The 17518-nt window shown below is 55.1% G+C and overlaps 1 protein-coding gene across 1 annotated transcript; it reads right to left on the bottom strand.

The window, feature by feature from the left end:
- Positions 1-636: 636 nt before the first annotated feature.
- JPH4 (junctophilin 4) lies at positions 637-8560 on the bottom strand. Its single transcript, XM_021695412.1, has 5 exons — positions 8182-8560; positions 6630-7401; positions 3294-3412; positions 2445-2977; positions 637-1515 (listed from the first exon to the last, which is right to left on the bottom strand). Exons 1-5 carry the CDS (start codon positions 8558-8560, stop codon positions 1432-1434), a joined length of 1887 nt encoding a protein of 628 aa, XP_021551087.1. The 3' UTR covers positions 637-1431.
- Between the last annotated feature and the right edge of the window lie 8958 nt (positions 8561-17518).

The following is a 17518-nucleotide window of genomic DNA, read 5'->3' as shown; positions in this document are numbered from 1 at the left end:
AGGCCAAGGAGTAAACAGAGTTTGACTAGAAAAAAAGAAGAGGGTACGTGTGGTGGGCATTCCCAGGCAAGGCCATTCCTTGAGGGAGGGGGTTGGCAGGCAGCTTGCGTCTGCCTCATGCAGGGGAGGGAGGAAAGATCCCCTGGGGACCCTACAGAGGGGTCCTCCTCTTCCTAGGGCTTCCTGCCCCGAGGGGAAAGCTATTAACAGGGATCAGCCACAACCTCAAACAGGGCTCTCCACCCACCTCTCACCCTGCTTTGACTCCCACCTCTGCCCTGCCTGGAAAGTGTGTGAGAGATTGGCTTCCTTTGATCCCTCTTTCTGTTGTTTTCCCATTTCACAAGATTCTGATGTGACGGGGGAAGGGATATAACCCACTTAGAGATTACTAAACTTGTCACAGCTTCTGCTGCTCTGTGAGTTCCTGTTATCTAGGCTGGTTGTGTTCCCCAGAAATGCCTCCCCCCACCCCCACGCCACAACTGCCAGAGTTGGGGAGTAGGGTCCTAGCTCAAGTGCCTCTAACCCTCTGCAGTAGAAATGTCTTCTTCAGGCCCCTTAGAAATCTAATCAAAGGCCACAAGTGAGTCCAGACCAACCAAATAAACTTTTAGGGGGAGAGAGGAGGGTGGGAGAGGTCAGTGGGTAGACGTGACTGCATTGGACGGTTTCTTTCCTTTACACATTGCTCTTGACAAGGTATGCCACCCTAGGGGGTTGGGCGGGGGGCTGGCTGTTGAGGAAAGGAAGAGGGAGATCCTAGGGAGTCATTCTACTTTTCATCTCCCTTGTCTCCTTCAGGGAAGTATGGAGTTAGGCAAGAACCTAGCTCAGTGCTTGGAGGTGAAATAGGCTCCTCCACAGTCAGAGATGGAGGCCGTACCTCCTCCAGCTCTTTCACTAGGCCTCGCAGGGACACCAGGCCCTTTGGGTCAGGGAGCCACAGCAGCTCAGCCAGTGCCTTGCCCCGTATACAGTCATCCCTTCTCCATTTTCTTCTTCCTTTCCACTCAGCTTCCAGGAGACTCCTCAGGACACCAAACCCCCACCCTCACCGAAGTTCAGGTCTAAAGAAAAGGCGGGGAAGACACGGGGCAATGGTCTGACTTAGATTTGTGTGTCTCAGAGAAGAGAGCGACTCTGAGCGAGAAAAGCCCTTCATATGTAAACAATCTAGAGAGAGAGGTGGGGTGGGGTGGGGGAGGGAGTGAGGAAGACAGAGACAGATCCAGAATAAATGAGAGAATCTGAAAGGAGAGCTGGAAAGAAAAAGCAAAAGACAAAACCAAAGGGGGACAGAAAAGAAACAGAAGGAAGGAGAGAAAGAAAGATAGGAGAAAAAACAACCAGGAGGAGGAAAAGAGAAAAAGGCAGGTCAAAGAAGTGAAGAGGCAGCAACCGAAGCCAGAACTAGGCTGGGCAGGAGCCTCAGGTGAGGAGCTGGGAGAACAGGAACGCCAGGCTGAGGTCCAGGAGGGCCACGGCTCCCACCACCAGGGGGTTGGCAGCTCCCTAGAGAGATGGGGGGGAAAGGCAGTCTCAGTCCCTGAGGACCATGTCCAGTGACAGGTCCCACCTTCCTGCCCTGGCAGAGGTGGCAAAGCTAAAGGGTCCCAGGCACCTCTCCCCAGAGGTCAGAGCAGGGGCATCTCCAACCTTTTTTGGATTGCAAAAAAACACCTCCCTCCTGCCAGGCAGGGCCCCTCCTTCCCGCTGGCTCCCTCAAGTCGGGAACAGCCCTTCCTCCCCCTCCCTCCGCTCCCCGCCCACTAGCATGTCACGTGGCCCAGGCAGAAGGTGCCTGGCCTTAGTAGCAGACGTTGGCAGCAGCAGTCCGTACTGCAGTAAAGCACAGAGGGATGAAGGGGTGAGGATGTGGTTGCTAGGAAACAGGAGAAGGCCTGGAGTCCAATCAGAGTAGAGGCTTCTGGGAAAACTCCACCCCTCCCAGTTTTCTGCCTCCTTTCCCATTTCCCTTCTTCCCAGGAGAGGGAGGGAGAGTCAGGGTAGGGAGGGAACAAGCTTTTCCTTTTTTATTTCTGAGCACCAAAGAGAGAAAGTGTGGAGGTGGGGGTGGGGGTGGAGTAGGAAACCAGGAGCTGGAAATGATATGGAAGGAGAACAGGGAAAGATGTTTTGGCTCTACCATTCCTTATTGGTAACCTTGGGCAAATTACTTTAAGGGCTCTGGGCCTCAGTTCCCCCATCTGTCAAATGAGGGAGCTGGAGGTGAAGGTCTCTAAAGTTGCTTGCAGCTCACAAGTTCCCTTTTTTTTTTTTTTTTTTTTTTTAGGTGGGATATAGTCCAAGAGTGGGCAGGCAGGAAGGAAGCTGAGTCCAAATCAGAGCCCCTGAAGGAATCAGACAGAGGTCTGGAAAGGATGAGAGGCAAGGCTTTGAGGAGAAAAGGGGCCACAAAGCAGGGACAGAGGGCAGCTCACCGGCTGGGCGGGCCTCTCGGTTGCAGCAGGCTCCTCAAGCTCTTCTGTCAGGCACCCGGCCTCAGGACCCCTTGAGACTGGGTCCCTCAGGACCGGTGTGGCCATGGGCTCAGGCTCCAAGCCCCCTGGGGTTCTCAGCTGGGGCAAGGGCTCTTCGTCTTCCCCTTCCTCCTCTCGAAGACTTCCGGAGCTGTCGCTGCAGCCTCCGAGGAGTGGGGAACCGTCTCTGGGCCCTGGCCCCTGCATCCCAGCCTCGTCCTCGGCCTCATAGCCAGCTAGTTCCTCTGCCTGTTCACCGGGGCCCCCCCACTCCTCAGGCCAAGCTTTGGGGCTGGAGAAGGGACCTCGGTCCCCTCCAGGAGGCAGTGGGCTCCGGCGGGCAGGGGGTCGCCAGGGTTGGCGGGAGGAGGCAGGACTGCTGGGCAGTTCAGGGGAGCCCTCTGAGGGGGTCAGTCCATTCTCGTATACCCCAGGGCTGTCCTCATCCAAGGGTTCTGTGTCGGAACCTTCTGAGTCCTGCCTGGGTCTGCGGCCTGTGGCAGGGACAGCTAAGAATCAGAGGGGCCTAACTGGCCTTGGGCAGCAAAAGCTAGAGCTTTATCCCCCTGTCTGAGCACCTCCCAGGCTTACAGCCTCTCAAAGCCAGACCCCAGACCCCAGACCCCTAGTCCTTATTACCCTATTTTATAAATTCCCAGTTCCGCTCCCCAAACATCTGGGTCTGGCCCCCATCCTTGTCCCCTTGGACCCTCATACCTTGGCTTTTTCCATCCCCAGTCCTCTGCAGGGACTTCCTTCCCTTTCCCCACACCTGAGCCCCTCCAGCTCCCCAGGCTGCCCACGCCTCACCTGGGGCCTCTAACATGGGTTGCAGGTCCTGGGCTATCAGTTTGGCCATTCGAGCTGCCTCCACAGCCTTCTCAGCGACACTGCTGGCTGCCACTGCCTTTAGAAGGGCATCTGCCGCCCTGTCGGGTTCCAGGGACAGGGACTTAGCAGACCTGCTCAGATGCTCCAGCCCCCTGGTCCATGTCCCCACCACATCGTGTCCTCTGGATCGGAGGTCACCTCTGGAGGGCTCGGTCTTGCTCACCTTGCTCCCTGGCCTGGCGGGGCAGCTGGCCTCTGCTTTCCACTCCTAGACCTGGGCTGTGCCTGCTCTCATCACACTCTCCGGCTCCCCTCACACCTGCCACCATCACGTCCCCTCTTCCAGCCACAGCCACCGGCCGCCCTCCACTCCGTTATCACAGTCCCATCCTGCTCCCTTCCCAGGGACAGATGAGACCTCATGCCCTCCGCACACCTCTCTCTAGTCGCACCTGCTTGGGCCTTCCCAGCAGCTTTGCTCTCCCTGCCCCTTGTTCTGGGCCACCCGCTCCCTGTGCCTGGAGCCTTTGCCTCCTTTCCTGTTACCACTGCTAACCCCCCTAACATAACCCTGCCCCTTCCCTGCAGATTTCCTGACATGACAGTTTCACAGGCTCCTTCTCTTCAGCCTCGTCTGTTACCACACTCTTCTCACCTCTAGGTCACTGCCCCTTCCTCCCTGCACCATCGCATCCTTTCTGAGCTCTGGAATTGGGGTAAGCGTGGGTCCCCCCCTTTCTGCTCTTTCTACTCCCTCTCCCAGCCACCATGCATTTCTCACCGTTGTGATTATACCTTCCAAGGAAACTCTTAGTTTCCTTCCCTTCCACATACCCCTCCCATTGTGCCCTGCGCCCTGGGTACGGGCGCCCTGAAGCACTATCAGTCCTTTCTCCACGGTGGTTTCCCAGTTCTCCCTCTAATGTCAGATGCTTCCTCAGTTTCCCCTCCCTTTCACCGTCTGCTGTTAATCGCAGATGCCCGTGATCATTCAATGAGTTCTGTAATACTGACTGAAGGTGGGGCACAACGGGGCAGAGGTAAAGGTAATCAGATATCCTTGGGCTTAAATGGATCAAGACCCCTCTGCTGGCCCCAGGCTTGTTCATCTGGCTTAGGAAGGCAGTCTGGGTACCTGGGTAGGAAGAAGGCTGGTGGTGTTCACTGTAGTCTTAAGCCTACCCCCTCTTTATGTACCTAGGGAGATATGGTCAGCCTCCTCCCCTCAAACCTGCTGGGTCAAGGACTTTTAGAGCCTGTTTGGAGGGACCTTAGATAACCCTGTTCTTTTCTCTTTGGGCTGTCAGACTCTATAGAACTAGCCTTGCCCTGAAACTAAACTGGTCTCAGGGTTTAGTGCAGGGGATGACGATCAGAGTCCTGGGTTGCATGGAGTTCTGTCGGGCAGCCAAAAACTGCAACAGTGACAAGAGGCTGTGTTTTTGAGTTTGGAGGGTGTAGATGAGCAAGTCTGAGGCAGTAGATCCAGTCATCAGGCCAGGCTCAGGCTACCTGGCAGAGGCACCTGCTGCTGAGGCTCTGCTGTTTCCATGGCAGCTGGCAACCAATCAGGTTTGCCAGGCCTGTTGCTGGGGAGACCAACCAGCCTCCTCCCACTGACTGATCTTTCAGCTACTGAGATCAGTTTTTCCTGCCCATGCCTGTTCCTCATCTAGACTAACGTGCTCCCTGGTGCCCTGCCCTCCCCCTTCCCTGGCTTAAGGCCCTGGACTCTAACCACCTAGACACTGAGATGTAGCTACAGATAGACATCTCTGGCTCAGGCATCTACTTTGGGTATGACACATTCCTACACAGACACCTTGGTCACCCCTTATACAAATGCACTGAAGCATATTTGGACATATCTTGGTATCTGATCCTCTGAAGCAGTCTCAAATTTCAACAAAATCCTTCAACTGTACCCTCCTTTTTAAAGAAAATCCAATATACAAAAATTCACATGTATGAGTTGTATAAATCAGAGGTCTGTGAACCTCATTACAAATGGGTTTTTGGCTTTCTTTAGATCTGTGCTATTGAATCCAGCACTTAAAATGTGGCTAGTCTGGGGGCGCCTGGGTGGCTCAGTCTTTAGGCGTCTGCCTTCGGCTCAGGTCATGATCCCAGGTCCTGGGATCAAGCCCCGCATCGGGCTTCCTGTTCCTCGGGAAGCTTGCTTCTCCCTCTCCCACTCCCCCTGCTTGTGTTCCCTCTCTCTGTGTCTCTCTCTCTGTCAAATAAATAAATAAAGTCTTTAAAAAAATTTATTAAAAAAAATGTGGCTAGTCTGATCTGAAATGATGCACTGATCTGAAATGATGCATATAAACATGAAATATATACTAGATTTCAAAGACTTAGTAAAAAAAAAAAGGGAGACTATAAAGTCCCTCATTAGTAATTTTATGTTGATTCTAGGTTGAAATGATCAAATTTTGGATATATTGGTTTAAATAAAAATGTACTATTTATGGGGCACCTGGCTGGCTCACTTGGTGGAGTGTGGGACTCTTGATCCCGGGGTTGCTTGAGTTTAAGCCCCATGTTGGGCCTAGAGCTTACTTTAAAAAAATGTAATAATTAAAATCATTTATCTGTTTTTATTTTTTCACAAGGCTACTAGATTAAAAATTACATATTTGGCTTACATTATATTCCTACTGCACAGTGCTGCTTTAGATAATAAGATAACGCATGGACATGTAATCTGATTTACGGAGAGAAAATTTCATTTACAGGCCAGCCTCCTCCCCTCAAACCTTTATCAGTTGGGTAAAGGGAGGCAGAGGAAGCAAAGCTGAGAGGAACTATCTTCTCATGTGGATAGGTCAGCTGTACAAACTAGCTCTCCCCAAGGTCCAAGGCTGAAATAACATCAGTCTGTGGGCAGGCAGGGATGTGGCTAGGAATGCACATTCCCTGTCTCTCCGCCCAGGGCTGCTCCTCCCAGCTGCAAGAGGAGCACTGGGGACAGGTTTCTGAGCCTGCACAAGCCAGCGCTCCTTGCTACTCCCACACACAACATTGACACACATCCCCACAAAAGACACCAAGACACGGTTAGAGTCTAACACGGCTTCCCTCAAATACCCAGCCACCCACAGTTACACCCACATCCACCTGTAGCCTCAGATATAAACAATCCAAATACCCAGGGCTACAACTGCTTGGCCTTAGGCCTGCTCTTCCCCACCAAGTCCTACGCCTTGGGTCGTGGTCCTCCTTTAGGCACTACCTACCCCCACCCCCGCAACTGTCCCCAGGGTACCTTCTCCACTTAGCCCAGCTTTGGCCTCTGCAGCGGATGCCCACCTGGCAGCGGCGATCTCCTGGCGCTGGCGGGCAGCGCTCACGGCTCGACGGGCGCCTTCGACAGCCCTGTCCACCTTCTCCTTGACTTTGCCCCGGCGAAGGGCCAGAGGCAGGAGGCTGCGCACGCGCCCCCCGTGCACCAGCCGGTTGCGCTTGTACTTGCCCTCCTCGCGGGAGCCGTCCGGGCGGGTGGTGCGTCCGTAGCCGTGCCGCCGGTTGCCCAGCCACTCGCCCTCATAGCGCAGCCCGTTGGAGCGCTGGCTCACGCCGAAGCCGCTGCGCCGGTCGGCGCGCCATTCGCCCGCATACACCTCAGTGGCCGAGCCCTCGATGAGGGCGGGCGGAGCTGGGGCCGGGGGCCCGCTGGCCTCGGAGCCCGGGGGTCCTGTGCTGCCCACCTCGCTGCTCACCTCGCTGCGCAGGGAGCCCCGCTTGCTGCCCAAGGAGCTGCGGCGCCCGCCCGCCCGGAGCCCGCTGAGCAGCAGCGAGCGGCGGAAGAACCCGCCGGCCGCGGGGGTGCGCTTTCGGGAGGACGCGCCGTCAGCGTCCCCCGGCCCGGCCAGCACGAAGCCGCCCCGGGAGCCCGAGGCCGGGCTGCCCCCCTCGTCGCCCGGCAGGGGCAGGGGCGGGGGCGGTGTCGGGGGGTCGCTGTGGCCGGAGTCCAGGGAGGTGCGGCGGGGCGAGCGCAGCAGCGCCGCCTGGTGGTAGGGCACGCTCTGGCGCACCCCGTAGCCGTGGCGCTTCCCGGCCTGCCACTGGCCCTGGTAGGTGCCTGCGGGCGGGGTAACACGGGGAGAAAGGGTCAGGACCCGCTGCTTCCTGCACCCTCGGCCCCAAGCGCCCCTGGAGGCCTTAAGTGTCGGGAGGGAGAGGTGGGGGCAGTTAGCGTGGAGGTCGAGGAAGAGCTCTAGGAGTGGGGACGGGCCAGGTTGGGTCGGAAGGTGTGGAAGAGCAGAGTGAAGACCGACAGATAGCAGCAGGAGATCTGTGGTTTTGGGTCGTGCAGGTAGACAAGGCAAAGGGGGAGGGCCAGGCAGGCTGGGTGTGTGAAGGACAGCTAGTCCAGAGGGTGCGAGGGACAGGCTGATGGGGTGTTTAAGATAGTCATGTGACAAGCAGACAGGACGATGAGGGGCAAGCTGACTGAGGAAATGTGAGGGGACAGGCAGAGCAGAGGTGTTAGGGACAGGCGGGTGGGGGGAGAGGAGAGGTGTGGGACAGGCAGAGAGGAGGGGTGGAAGGGACAAGCAGATGGGGGGGTGAGGGTCAGGTAGATGGGAGGCGTGAGGGACAGGCAGACAGGGAAGGGGTGAGGGCAGGCAGACTGCAGACCGGGGAGAGGGAGAAGCAGGCAGGGGCCAGAGTGGGAGGAAGGAGTGCGCGATGGGAGGAGAGGGCGGCAAGATGGGCGCAGGGGGCGCATATGGATGGGGGAGGCGTACAGGAGAACAGCGGGGCAGGGGGCCGATGGCGGGGAAGGCGGACGCGGGACAGGCGGACGCGGAGGCGCACGCGGACGAGCAGACAGACAGTAGTGGGCCGGGCCCCGCACCTCCGTCGGAGTAGGTCTCGGTGCCGTAGCCGTCCTGGAAGCCGTCCTTCCAGAGCCCGGCGTAGCGCAGGCCCGACACGCTCTCCCACACGCCGCTGCGCCCCTTCAGCCCGCCCAGCCACTCGCCGCGGTACGTCCAGCGGCTCTTGCGCTCCACGCCCAGCCCTTCGCGCTTGCCCTGCTGCCAGTGGCCCTGGTAGCTGTGTCCGCCGGGCCCCGTGAAGACGCCCAGTGACTCGAAGCCGTGCGCCCAGCAGCCGCTGTACTCGCCCTGGGCGCCGGGCCCCGTGCACACGCCGTAGCCATGTGCCCGCCCCGCCTCCCAGCCCCCCACGTAGCAGCCCCCGTCGTCAAAGTCGAACTTGCCCCCGGGGGACATGCATGTAGTTGGCGCGGCCTCAGCCCCCCGGCGGCTCAGCGCATCCTGGGGCTGGAGAGCCGGCTGGGGGCCTGCGAGCCGGGCGAGGCCTGGGGGCGGGGGCAGTTAGACCGGGGCCGGGCGGGGGGGCCCCAGCGCGGGCTGGCAGGGCCGGACCCTCATCCTGAGTGGCTGCGGAGAAAGAGGGGGGAAGTGGCGAGCGAGGCCCCTCCTCTTTGCCCGCCGCTCCCTGGCCCAGTGGCTCCGGGGCATCAGCACCGCCCCCCAAGCCCCCACCCTTCGGCAGCGTCTTCCAGCAGCTCCTAAGCTTTGGAGGCATGGGGGCTCTCCCCACCCCTCCCTCCTTGTAGAGGACCCCTCCCAGGACTTGGGGCCCCAGCCCCAAGCGGTAGTCCCGCTTCTCCAGCCTAGAACCCCAAAGTGTCGAGTGTGGATGACAGTTGCTGGCGGGGGCGGTGGAAAGGTGGTCCTGAGAGGGGGCTGGGCAGAGTCGTAGGCCACCCGCTCCTCTGGCTGCTGTCAAGACCCTTCTACCCCGGTTCTTTGGCTTCCCAGGCAAGGGGTGGGGGTTGGAAATGTAAGTGGGGGCATCCGAGCAAGGTGGGCAGTGGGTTTGGTGGGAGAAAGGATGGGGATGGAGGAGGCTCTGCGGGAGAAGGCGAGGGTGGGGATGGGCAAACAGGCGGAAGGGAGGGGGCAGGTTACTCACCATGTGGGCTGGGGCTCAGGCTGCCTCCCAGGCACAGCATCCATGGCAGGATACCTCCACTCCCACCTCGTCCCGACAAGCCAAAGCCCCCTCCCTTCCGGAGAGACTGCTCCTACCCAGAGAGCGAAGGTGGGGGAGCCGCAAGAGAGAGTCCCCTCTCTCCTCAGCTGGAGGAGCAGGCGGTGGGGGTGGGGGGCGAGGTAGTGGCAGGGGTGGGGGGGGATGAGAATAGTGGAGGGGAAAAAAATCTGCCTTGGATGGAGATAGGGAAGAGGAGCTGGGAACTGGATGGGAAGAGAGAGGGGGCTATCAAAAGGGGGTGTTTTTATTATTTTTTTCCTTCTTATGGTTGGGAGAGGAAAAAAAAATCAAAATTCCGATTCCATCCCAGCACAAATCAATGTTTGCTCCATCCCAGCATCACCGGGGAGGCTGGGCCAGGCAGATTTAAAGGGGCAGGGAGAAGAGAGAAGAGGAGAGGGTGGGGAGAGGAGGAGAGGAAGAAGACACAGTGGCGATGTTAACAGTTTGGGAGGGGGGTGCCCAGGCTGGAAAAGATGGGTTCCCGCTAAACCTGAGGTGAGGGAGGAGGCAGGTAGAGGGGAGAATGAGAGGCACAGAGACCCCCAGGGTGGAAAGAAACTCTGGAATGCCGGCGGGGAGTGGGGTGAGACCGAGGGTGGGGGGGAGAAAGGGGAGGGGAGCAGAGCGAGAGGGAGGAGACAGAGCTGAAGATGGGGAGGCTGGGGGAGGCCGATGCCAGGCGGGGGAGGAGAGATGCAGGCGAGGCCGGGAGAGGGCGAGAGGAATACAAAGAAAGAGGTGCAGGGGTGAGAGCTAAGGAGGGGGAGATGCTGCCGGAGAAGGAGGGAGGGGGGAGACCCATTCTGGGGCTGCTGAGGGTTGGCAAGGAGGAGAGAAGCAGGGGAGGAGGGGGAGGGGGAAAGAAATAGGGAGAGTGAGAGCGAATAAGGGTTGTAAGGGAGAGAGAAAGCGCTGCACAGGGAAGGGCTGGTATGGGCATGGAAATCCAGGCAGGAAGAGCCCAAGCGGAGGCAGGAGGGCCGGAAGTGGTGTTTGTGGGGCTCCAGGGAGAAGGATGAACCTGCCAGCTGCTTGGACTGAAGCCAGGAAGCCTTTGGAAGCCAGGAAGCCTGTGTCCTCCAAGTCCGCTGTCCCCCCTAAGTAACCACAGCAGGGCGACCAGAAGCCTCCCTTACTTGTACTTTCTGAGGAAGCTTGAAATGGGGCCCTGCAGGAAGCCTGGCCCCACTAGTGCTTATCCAGACCCCCCCCCCACCAGCGATTTCTCCCTGGGTTGTCCCTCTGAAGGGGAAGGGGTGGCATGAGGGGTGGATTGTTTTTGAATGGGGAGCAGGGGCCATGCTTGGTAGTGCCATGAAGACTCTGGGGCTTTGGAGCCTTTTGCAAACCTAGAGGCTAAGACACATAGACATGTTGGGGTGGCCCCTTACTGTGGCAAAGCCCCCTTCAGCCTACCACCTTCCAACCACTCACAAGAGGGGCAGCACATCCTGGGCCTTATTGCTTACAGACAGAAGTGGGCACATACTATCTTCCCTGCCCCTCAGCTTACTTGCTGAGATGCTGCATCTATCCCAGTCCTAAGCATTTAGGAGGGAAGACACTGTCCAATTACCCACAATAGGGTAAATAGACGTACTCAGTTGCTTTCATTGTCATACAAAGTCTGATCCACTCCATTTTACAAAGAACTGAGGCCCAGAAGGGAAAGTCACTCACTAGAGTCACACAGCAGAGGTGGCAGAGCTAGAACACTAGACTTTATTTATTTTTAAGATTTTATTTACTTGAGAGAGAGTGAGCGAGAGAGCAGGAGCAGGGGCAGAGGGAGAAGGAGACCTTCCGCTGAGCAAGGGACTTGGGGCTGGCTCGATCCCAGGACCCTGGGGGTCAGGACCTGAGCCGAAGGCAGACGCTCAACCACCTGAGCCACCCAAGCACCCCAGAACACTAAACTTGAGACTTCTGAGCTCTGTAATTCCTCCCAGGAGTCCATGTACTTAGGAACCTCCCAGACTCGGGAGCTCCATTTTGGGTACTTTAGTAAGATAGTGTGAGGTTTGGAATAAAAAGGAATGTCCCTTGCAATTTATTTTCCTAAAGGTGGATACAAAATTGGAGAAATGTGTATATTTTTAAATCTCCAGGGCAGGGACCACATCTTCAAAGTGCTTTGCACAGAACAGGGCAGCTGCAGGTCTACTTGGGCGAAGACTGATGGTAGAGAAGTCCTCCCTCCCTTCCTTCCTTCCTCCCTCCAGATCTCCATTTAGCAAACATTTACGTAGTTGACTGTGTCCCAGGCACATTGCTAGGTGCTAGAGATACAGTCTCACCCTCATGGAGCTTACCAGTGAAAAAGACAGAGATGACCAACAAGCAACTCTAGTGTAGTTAGTGCTGTAACAGGTTGGAGGGGTAGAAATAGGGAGAAGGGATGGAAACTAACTTAGGCTGGCTCCCTAGGGAAAGAGGCATTTATGACAAATCCAGAAGGGATTCTCGAGCAGGCCAAGCTCCATCTCATTGCTCATCCTTAGATATTCAAGCCTTCTTTCTTTTATCCAAGAAAGAGGGACAACAAGAAAAGAAAAGCAACCTATAGGCCTGGTGAGACCTGTGCCCTGTTCTTTAGGAAGACAGGGTGGGAGGGGTAATGGAAGGTAGGGAGTGATGCCTGTTGGTAGAGCGACTCTGTACTGAATTCTAGGCTGCAAACCAATGTGTAGGGCTGAAGAAGTCACTGACAGAAGTACCTGGAACTTGGGCACACGGTCCCAGCCACCTCCCTGGGTGAGGCAGCCTTCCAGCCCCAATCTGTTTCTGTCCCTACAGGTCTTATAATCCCTTCTCCTAAGGCAGAGACACTTTTGGAGGGTGCACTGGTTTTTGGCACAATTTGTCATTATGCTGGGGTCCTAGAAAAGGGAACAAGGATGGAGCAGCTCTGTGCTCCATGCACTTAGTCTGCATCATTGCGTTCAGTCCTCCCACAAACCTGTAACCGTAAGCAGCCCAGGCTGGAGGCCGAGATCTGGGCTTTCACAGATGGACAGACCTCTGTCTGAATCCCGACTCTACTGCTAATTAGCTGGGCAACCCTGAGCACATTCCCTAACTTTCTGAGCCACAGTATGCATAGCTCTAAGAGGGGAAGATGCTAATCTACTCCAGAGCTAATTGTGAGGACTGAAATAATCATGTCTGAATAGTGTGTGGGATCATATATAGGGGAAGACCCTTTGGGCATAGTGCCTACCTAACACATGGTAAATACCCGGTAAATGGTGGCTTGAAAAATAGGCTGGCATTATGCCAGCTTTATAGGTGAGGAATCTGGGACCCAGATGTTAATTTGCTCAACGTTGCACAGCTAATATACGGGAGTCCTTGGAGTTGAATATAGCTCAGATTCCCAAGTTGGTGTACTTCAACAAAGTCAATTTGGGGGCCTATTTATAAAAGTAAAACATGCTTATTGTTGAACTAAGAAAATAAAGGACAATGTCAAGAATAAAAATCACCCCTAGTCTCACTGTATAAGAAACATGTTAGTGTATTTTCATATAGTTTTCCTTCTATGCGCTGTTTAATAGAATTAGTTAAGTTAGCATATCCATTTTGTATCCTGCTTATTTGCTTTGCATTACACTGTAGGCATTTTTCTATGGCATTGAAACAGCCTGGAATTTTTAATGGCTGCATAATATTCCAGTGTTTGGATGCAGCATGATCTGCTTAGCCATCCCGGCATAGCACTTTTGTGCTGTTTGCAGTTTTTTGCTACTGAAAATTAACATCTTTTATACAAATCTTTGCATCTCTGATGCTTTCTTTTAAAAATGTTTTATCATGGCAAATTTCAAACATAAACCAAAGTTGACCAAAAAAAACAAAAACAAAAACCAAAAAAAAAAAAAAAACCAAACCAAAAAACAGAATAAAGAAGTCCAATGTACCCATCACCAAGCCTCAGCGATGATCATGCTTGGCTCATCTTGTTTTTTCCTTTCCCATTTAATTCAAATTCTGGGTATCATGTTATTTGAGTATTGATTTTTTGAAGTCGGATTCCTAACAGAAGAATTACTGAGCCAGAGGGTAGGAACACTTTGTAAGATTTTGGATTTCTTTTGCTTGGATCACTTGCAGAAGGGTTGTACAAATTTGTGTTCTCACCCATTGTGCAGGAGAGTGCTGGTCTTTTGCACCCTGACCTGCATTGACCTTTAGTTATAACACACACACACCCCTTTTGTAACACACCTTTTGCCAACTTGACAGGTGACAGTGCTTTCTTTATATACATTTGTTTGGTTGTTGGACTTACACTGAGAAGTCACCTGGGGACTGCAGTGGAGTAAACCCTCTTGAGGGACCCCTAGGAAACATGCCAGTACTTCTTGGGGACCCTAGCCAGGACCTGTGGGGTGGGGGATTCCGTTTTCCTGCTAGGCTGGGACCAGGCAGGGTGGAGCTTGGGAAGAGTGCCGGCCTTATCCCACGGGCAGCCACCAGGGGTCAGGATGGGGCCATCGAGCCTGATGGTGGGAGCGAGGGTAAGGATGGACAGCAGCCAGACCCTGCATTTCCTCTGTCTGGCCACGGTTGGCTGCACACACAGCTCCCCTCTGCTGCTCAGACAATGATTCCAGAATCTTCTGGATGGCTGTCCCCTGCTTGATCACTCCTGCCTCTCGCTGCTCCCAGGTTTGGCTTTCTGAAAAGGGAAAGGTGTTTGAGAACTCGGTTCTGCTTCTTTCTCTATACTCTCTGTGGGACCAAGTTCAGTATGGAGCAGGAATTTTTAACCCGGGGTCCATGGACTGAGGGACCCAAAGAAAATGGGCAAGCGAGGCATGGATATCCATTCCCCACCCTTCCCTTGGGGAGAGGACAGTATTTTTTGTGAGATTCTGAAAGGGGGATCTGCGCCCCTCCAAGTCCAGCATTTTCTGGTTCGTCCTCATCCCTCCTAAGCCCATTTGCTTTCTGTGGGTGTTGTGAGGGAGCAGCTTAGTGTTGGAGACAGGGGTGGTCTCGGGGGTTATGCTAAGGAGTTGGACCTTCTGTATCATCCAATGGAGCTGAGAGAACGAGCCTGAATTTTCCCTAGAGTGGGATGGGATGGGGGAGGGGAGCTGGTCTGTACTCCAGCCACCTGAGCCGTCAGCGGGGCTGCACTAGATTTGGCTACACACTGAGGTACCCTGCCTCACACCGAGGTACACGTGTTTATGTGCTTTAAATGACTGGCACAGGGAGCAGAGGATCGGGGAAGGAGGGCTGGTCCTAGGTCAGTTGTCTTGGAACCCGGACGTCTGAGCCATGGGTGGTGGCAGGGACAAGATGTACAAGAGGTAGAGGAAACCAGCCGGGTTACTTTCTGCCAGGGTGCTGCTCTGATCTTTCTTCCCCACGGAGGGCTCTAAGTGACAGCCGCTGCGCATGCGCGTCTGGGCGGTGGGGTTAGGGCCCCTGGGATTCTCAGAGCAGCGCAGGCTGGCCCCGCGGTAATGAGAGAAGCTGGGGGCTTGGAGAGGCAGAGTCAAGGCCAGAGTCATCCAACACAGCGGACATGAAGGAAAAATAAATTCCACGTTAGTACTCCATTTTATGTCATAAAAATGGTTTCTCTCCGTACATTAAGATATAGCAAATTGTGTTTGGCAGCCAGGCAAAGGGAAGGAGGCAGCCGGTTTGAACCACAGTGTTCACGCTTATGTGCATACAGGACATTCGGCTTCAGGCTTCCTGGTTTCTGGTGTTCACTCTGGACTCAGTAGCTCACCTGTCTTTTTTTTACTTTCTTTTTTTTTCTTTTTTTCTTTTTTTAATTTTTTTTATTCTTATGTTAATCCCCATACATTACATCATTAGTTTTAGATGAAGTGTTCCATGATTCATTGTTTGTGCATAACACCCAGTGCTCCATGCAGAACGTGCCCTCCTCAATACCCATCACCAGGAGTAGCTCACCTGTCTTATCTTCCAGAGTAGTTTCACCTCTCGAAATTGCAACTGCTTCTTCTCACGGAACTTCCTTATTAAATGGGGAAATTGGCCCATGTTAAAGTCCACATCTAGTGGACTCTCTTCGATGAAAATAGAAAAATTGAAAACATATCTTAAAAGTGACACCTTTGAAGAAAACTGGGAACGACTGTTCAAAATGCTGTATGCCAAGAATAAGTGCGGGGAGATTTCCATACCTGTGAAATTCATTTTCAGGTAAAGAGTTTCCTCCACCTGCCCCCCACCCCCCGGAGCCTGCAGGGGCCCCAGCCTTTCCTCCCTTGCCTCTCCTGCCAGCCCTCCCAGACCCGGCAGCCACGGATGCAGTTCCTGCTGTTTCCACTACAGGTCCTCCTGGGCAAGGTTGCTCTTGGTAACCATGGAGACCGGAACGGGCCCCTGCACAAGTGTTAGGTGGAAGAACACATTTACCTGTACAATCTGTTGTTTGATTCAGAGCTTCCCAGCAAGCCTGCACTAGGAGGCGATGGTGCAGGCTGATCCACCGAGTGAGACACGGAGAAGTTGAGGTGGATTTCACCTTTCAGTGAGAACTGGGCAGCCAGCACAAACCCGTTCTGTTGCATGGATCGCTCTCCAAGCAGAACACGGGACTCTACACCTAGGGCAGCTCTGGAGTTTCTTACATTGTATTATTGGTGGTTGTGCTCCCCCCCACCCCCATCTCCCACCCGTGGGCCCTAGAGGGCAGGGACCCTAATTAGGTGCTAGGCAAAGCCTGAGGAGCAATAAGAAGCCAAAGGCAGTCACATGACCCCTGGGGCTGCTGGCCTCTTCCCAGGTCCCAACTGGACTTACTGGGTTTTCTGGATTCGTTCTGAAACCCAAAGCTCAAGCTACTCCAGCCAAATAGGCACCCTGGTGAGGGGGAGGCAGCCAGGGAGAGGGGAGATGGGGTGTGGGGGCGCAGCAAAACTGTGACAAGCTGGGGACTGTTCCTTCAACGGCGTGGGAACCTGCTGCAGGAAGAAGAGGGAGTGTTGGTGGACGGGGGACAAAGAAGCCCAACACACTAGGGGTTGGGACGAGCCTCTGGCAGCTGTGGTAGCTCCAACTGGGCTGGACTCTCCTCCCTTTGGAATGCACGCATGCTCATAAAACCCACTATCAATTGGGTTGGGGATCTGGCCAGCTTAGGGTGGGAAGGGCAGAAGGCCTGGGGCCCCTGTGGCCGGGGGTGTGGGGTGGTGGTGTTGGTGGAGGGGGGGTGGCGGTGCGAAGTCACTTGACATTCAACTGTCCAGTAACTCTTCATGATCGACACGACACGGATGTTAGGCCTGAGCTTGTCCCCAGGCTGAACACAGGTGGCCAGGGCCCCTGACAAGGCTCCAGGGGGCTCTTCTCAGCAGCCTGGGTGTCTGAGCCGGTCTGGAGTCTGTAGTTTGTGTCATCTTTGGGAAAGTTGTATGACTTCTCTGGGACCGAGATTTCTTATCTGTTCTGTTGGGCATAGTCACGCCTCACGAGCATGAAGAGCATGAAGCTGCACAGCCCGGGGCAGAGCCTGGCAGAGTGGGTAGGTCCTTGCTCCTGGCCTCCCCTTCTTCCCCGCCTCTGGCTCCCGCTGGTTAGAGGCCGTGCGGCTAACACGGGGCTCTCTGCTGTAGTGTCTGGGCTGGGGGCTTCGTCCCCAGCTCCTGTGGTCCCTCAGAGCCTTTGGCTGGTTGTGTCCAGTCCGCAGGACTCTGCCTGGGGCAGGAGGCTGGTTGCTGAGCCCCAGACCCTTGGGAATCCTCAAGGCTGGCATCTCCAGGCATTGGAGAAGGAGCCTGTTCCTGCCTCTCTGCAGGGTAGAAACTGGCTCAAGTCTCTGGTCCGACTCAACCACTCAGTGTCTCCTGCTTCAGGGTTTCATTCTTTCTGGACCCAGGGCTCTATAGGGACTCTCTTCTCCATCACCTACAAAGAAAGGGACAAAGACTGGCCGTGGGCCCCTTACACTTTGGCCTTGCTCTGACCATATGGGACCCGACCTGTCAGGAGGTAAGAGGGGAGAAGTTAAAGACCCCTTGACTCCCTGCACAATTCTGTCCACCCTGGCCCTGCTTATCTTCACTTGTGTGCAGACAGAGACTAGGTCGCGAGGCCTGACCCAAACTGAATCCAATGATTTGGGGCCATAGGGAAGACCTTTGTCTGGCAGGCATATGTCCCAGACTACAGCT

The sequence above is a fragment of the Neomonachus schauinslandi genome, chromosome 9, assembly GCF_002201575.2.
Source record: "Neomonachus schauinslandi chromosome 9, ASM220157v2, whole genome shotgun sequence".
In the NCBI taxonomy this organism is placed as follows: Eukaryota; Metazoa; Chordata; class Mammalia; order Carnivora; family Phocidae; genus Neomonachus; species Neomonachus schauinslandi.
The sequence above is the reverse complement of the archived record's forward strand: the minus strand, read 5'-3'. Positions and strand labels throughout refer to the sequence as shown.

Coding starts and splice junctions, on each gene's coding strand:
- JPH4 (XM_021695412.1), bottom strand. CDS start 8,560: ATGTCCCCCGGGGGCAAGTTCGACTTTGACGACGGGGGCTGCTACGTG. Junction 7,402..8,181: donor CGAGACCTACTCCGACGGAG/GTGCGGGGCCCG, acceptor CCCCGCCCGCAG/GCACCTACCAGGGCCAGTGG. Junction 1,516..2,444: donor CCGAGAGGCCCGCCCAGCCG/GTGAGCTGCCCT, acceptor CCATCTCTCTAG/GGAGCTGCCAACCCCCTGGT.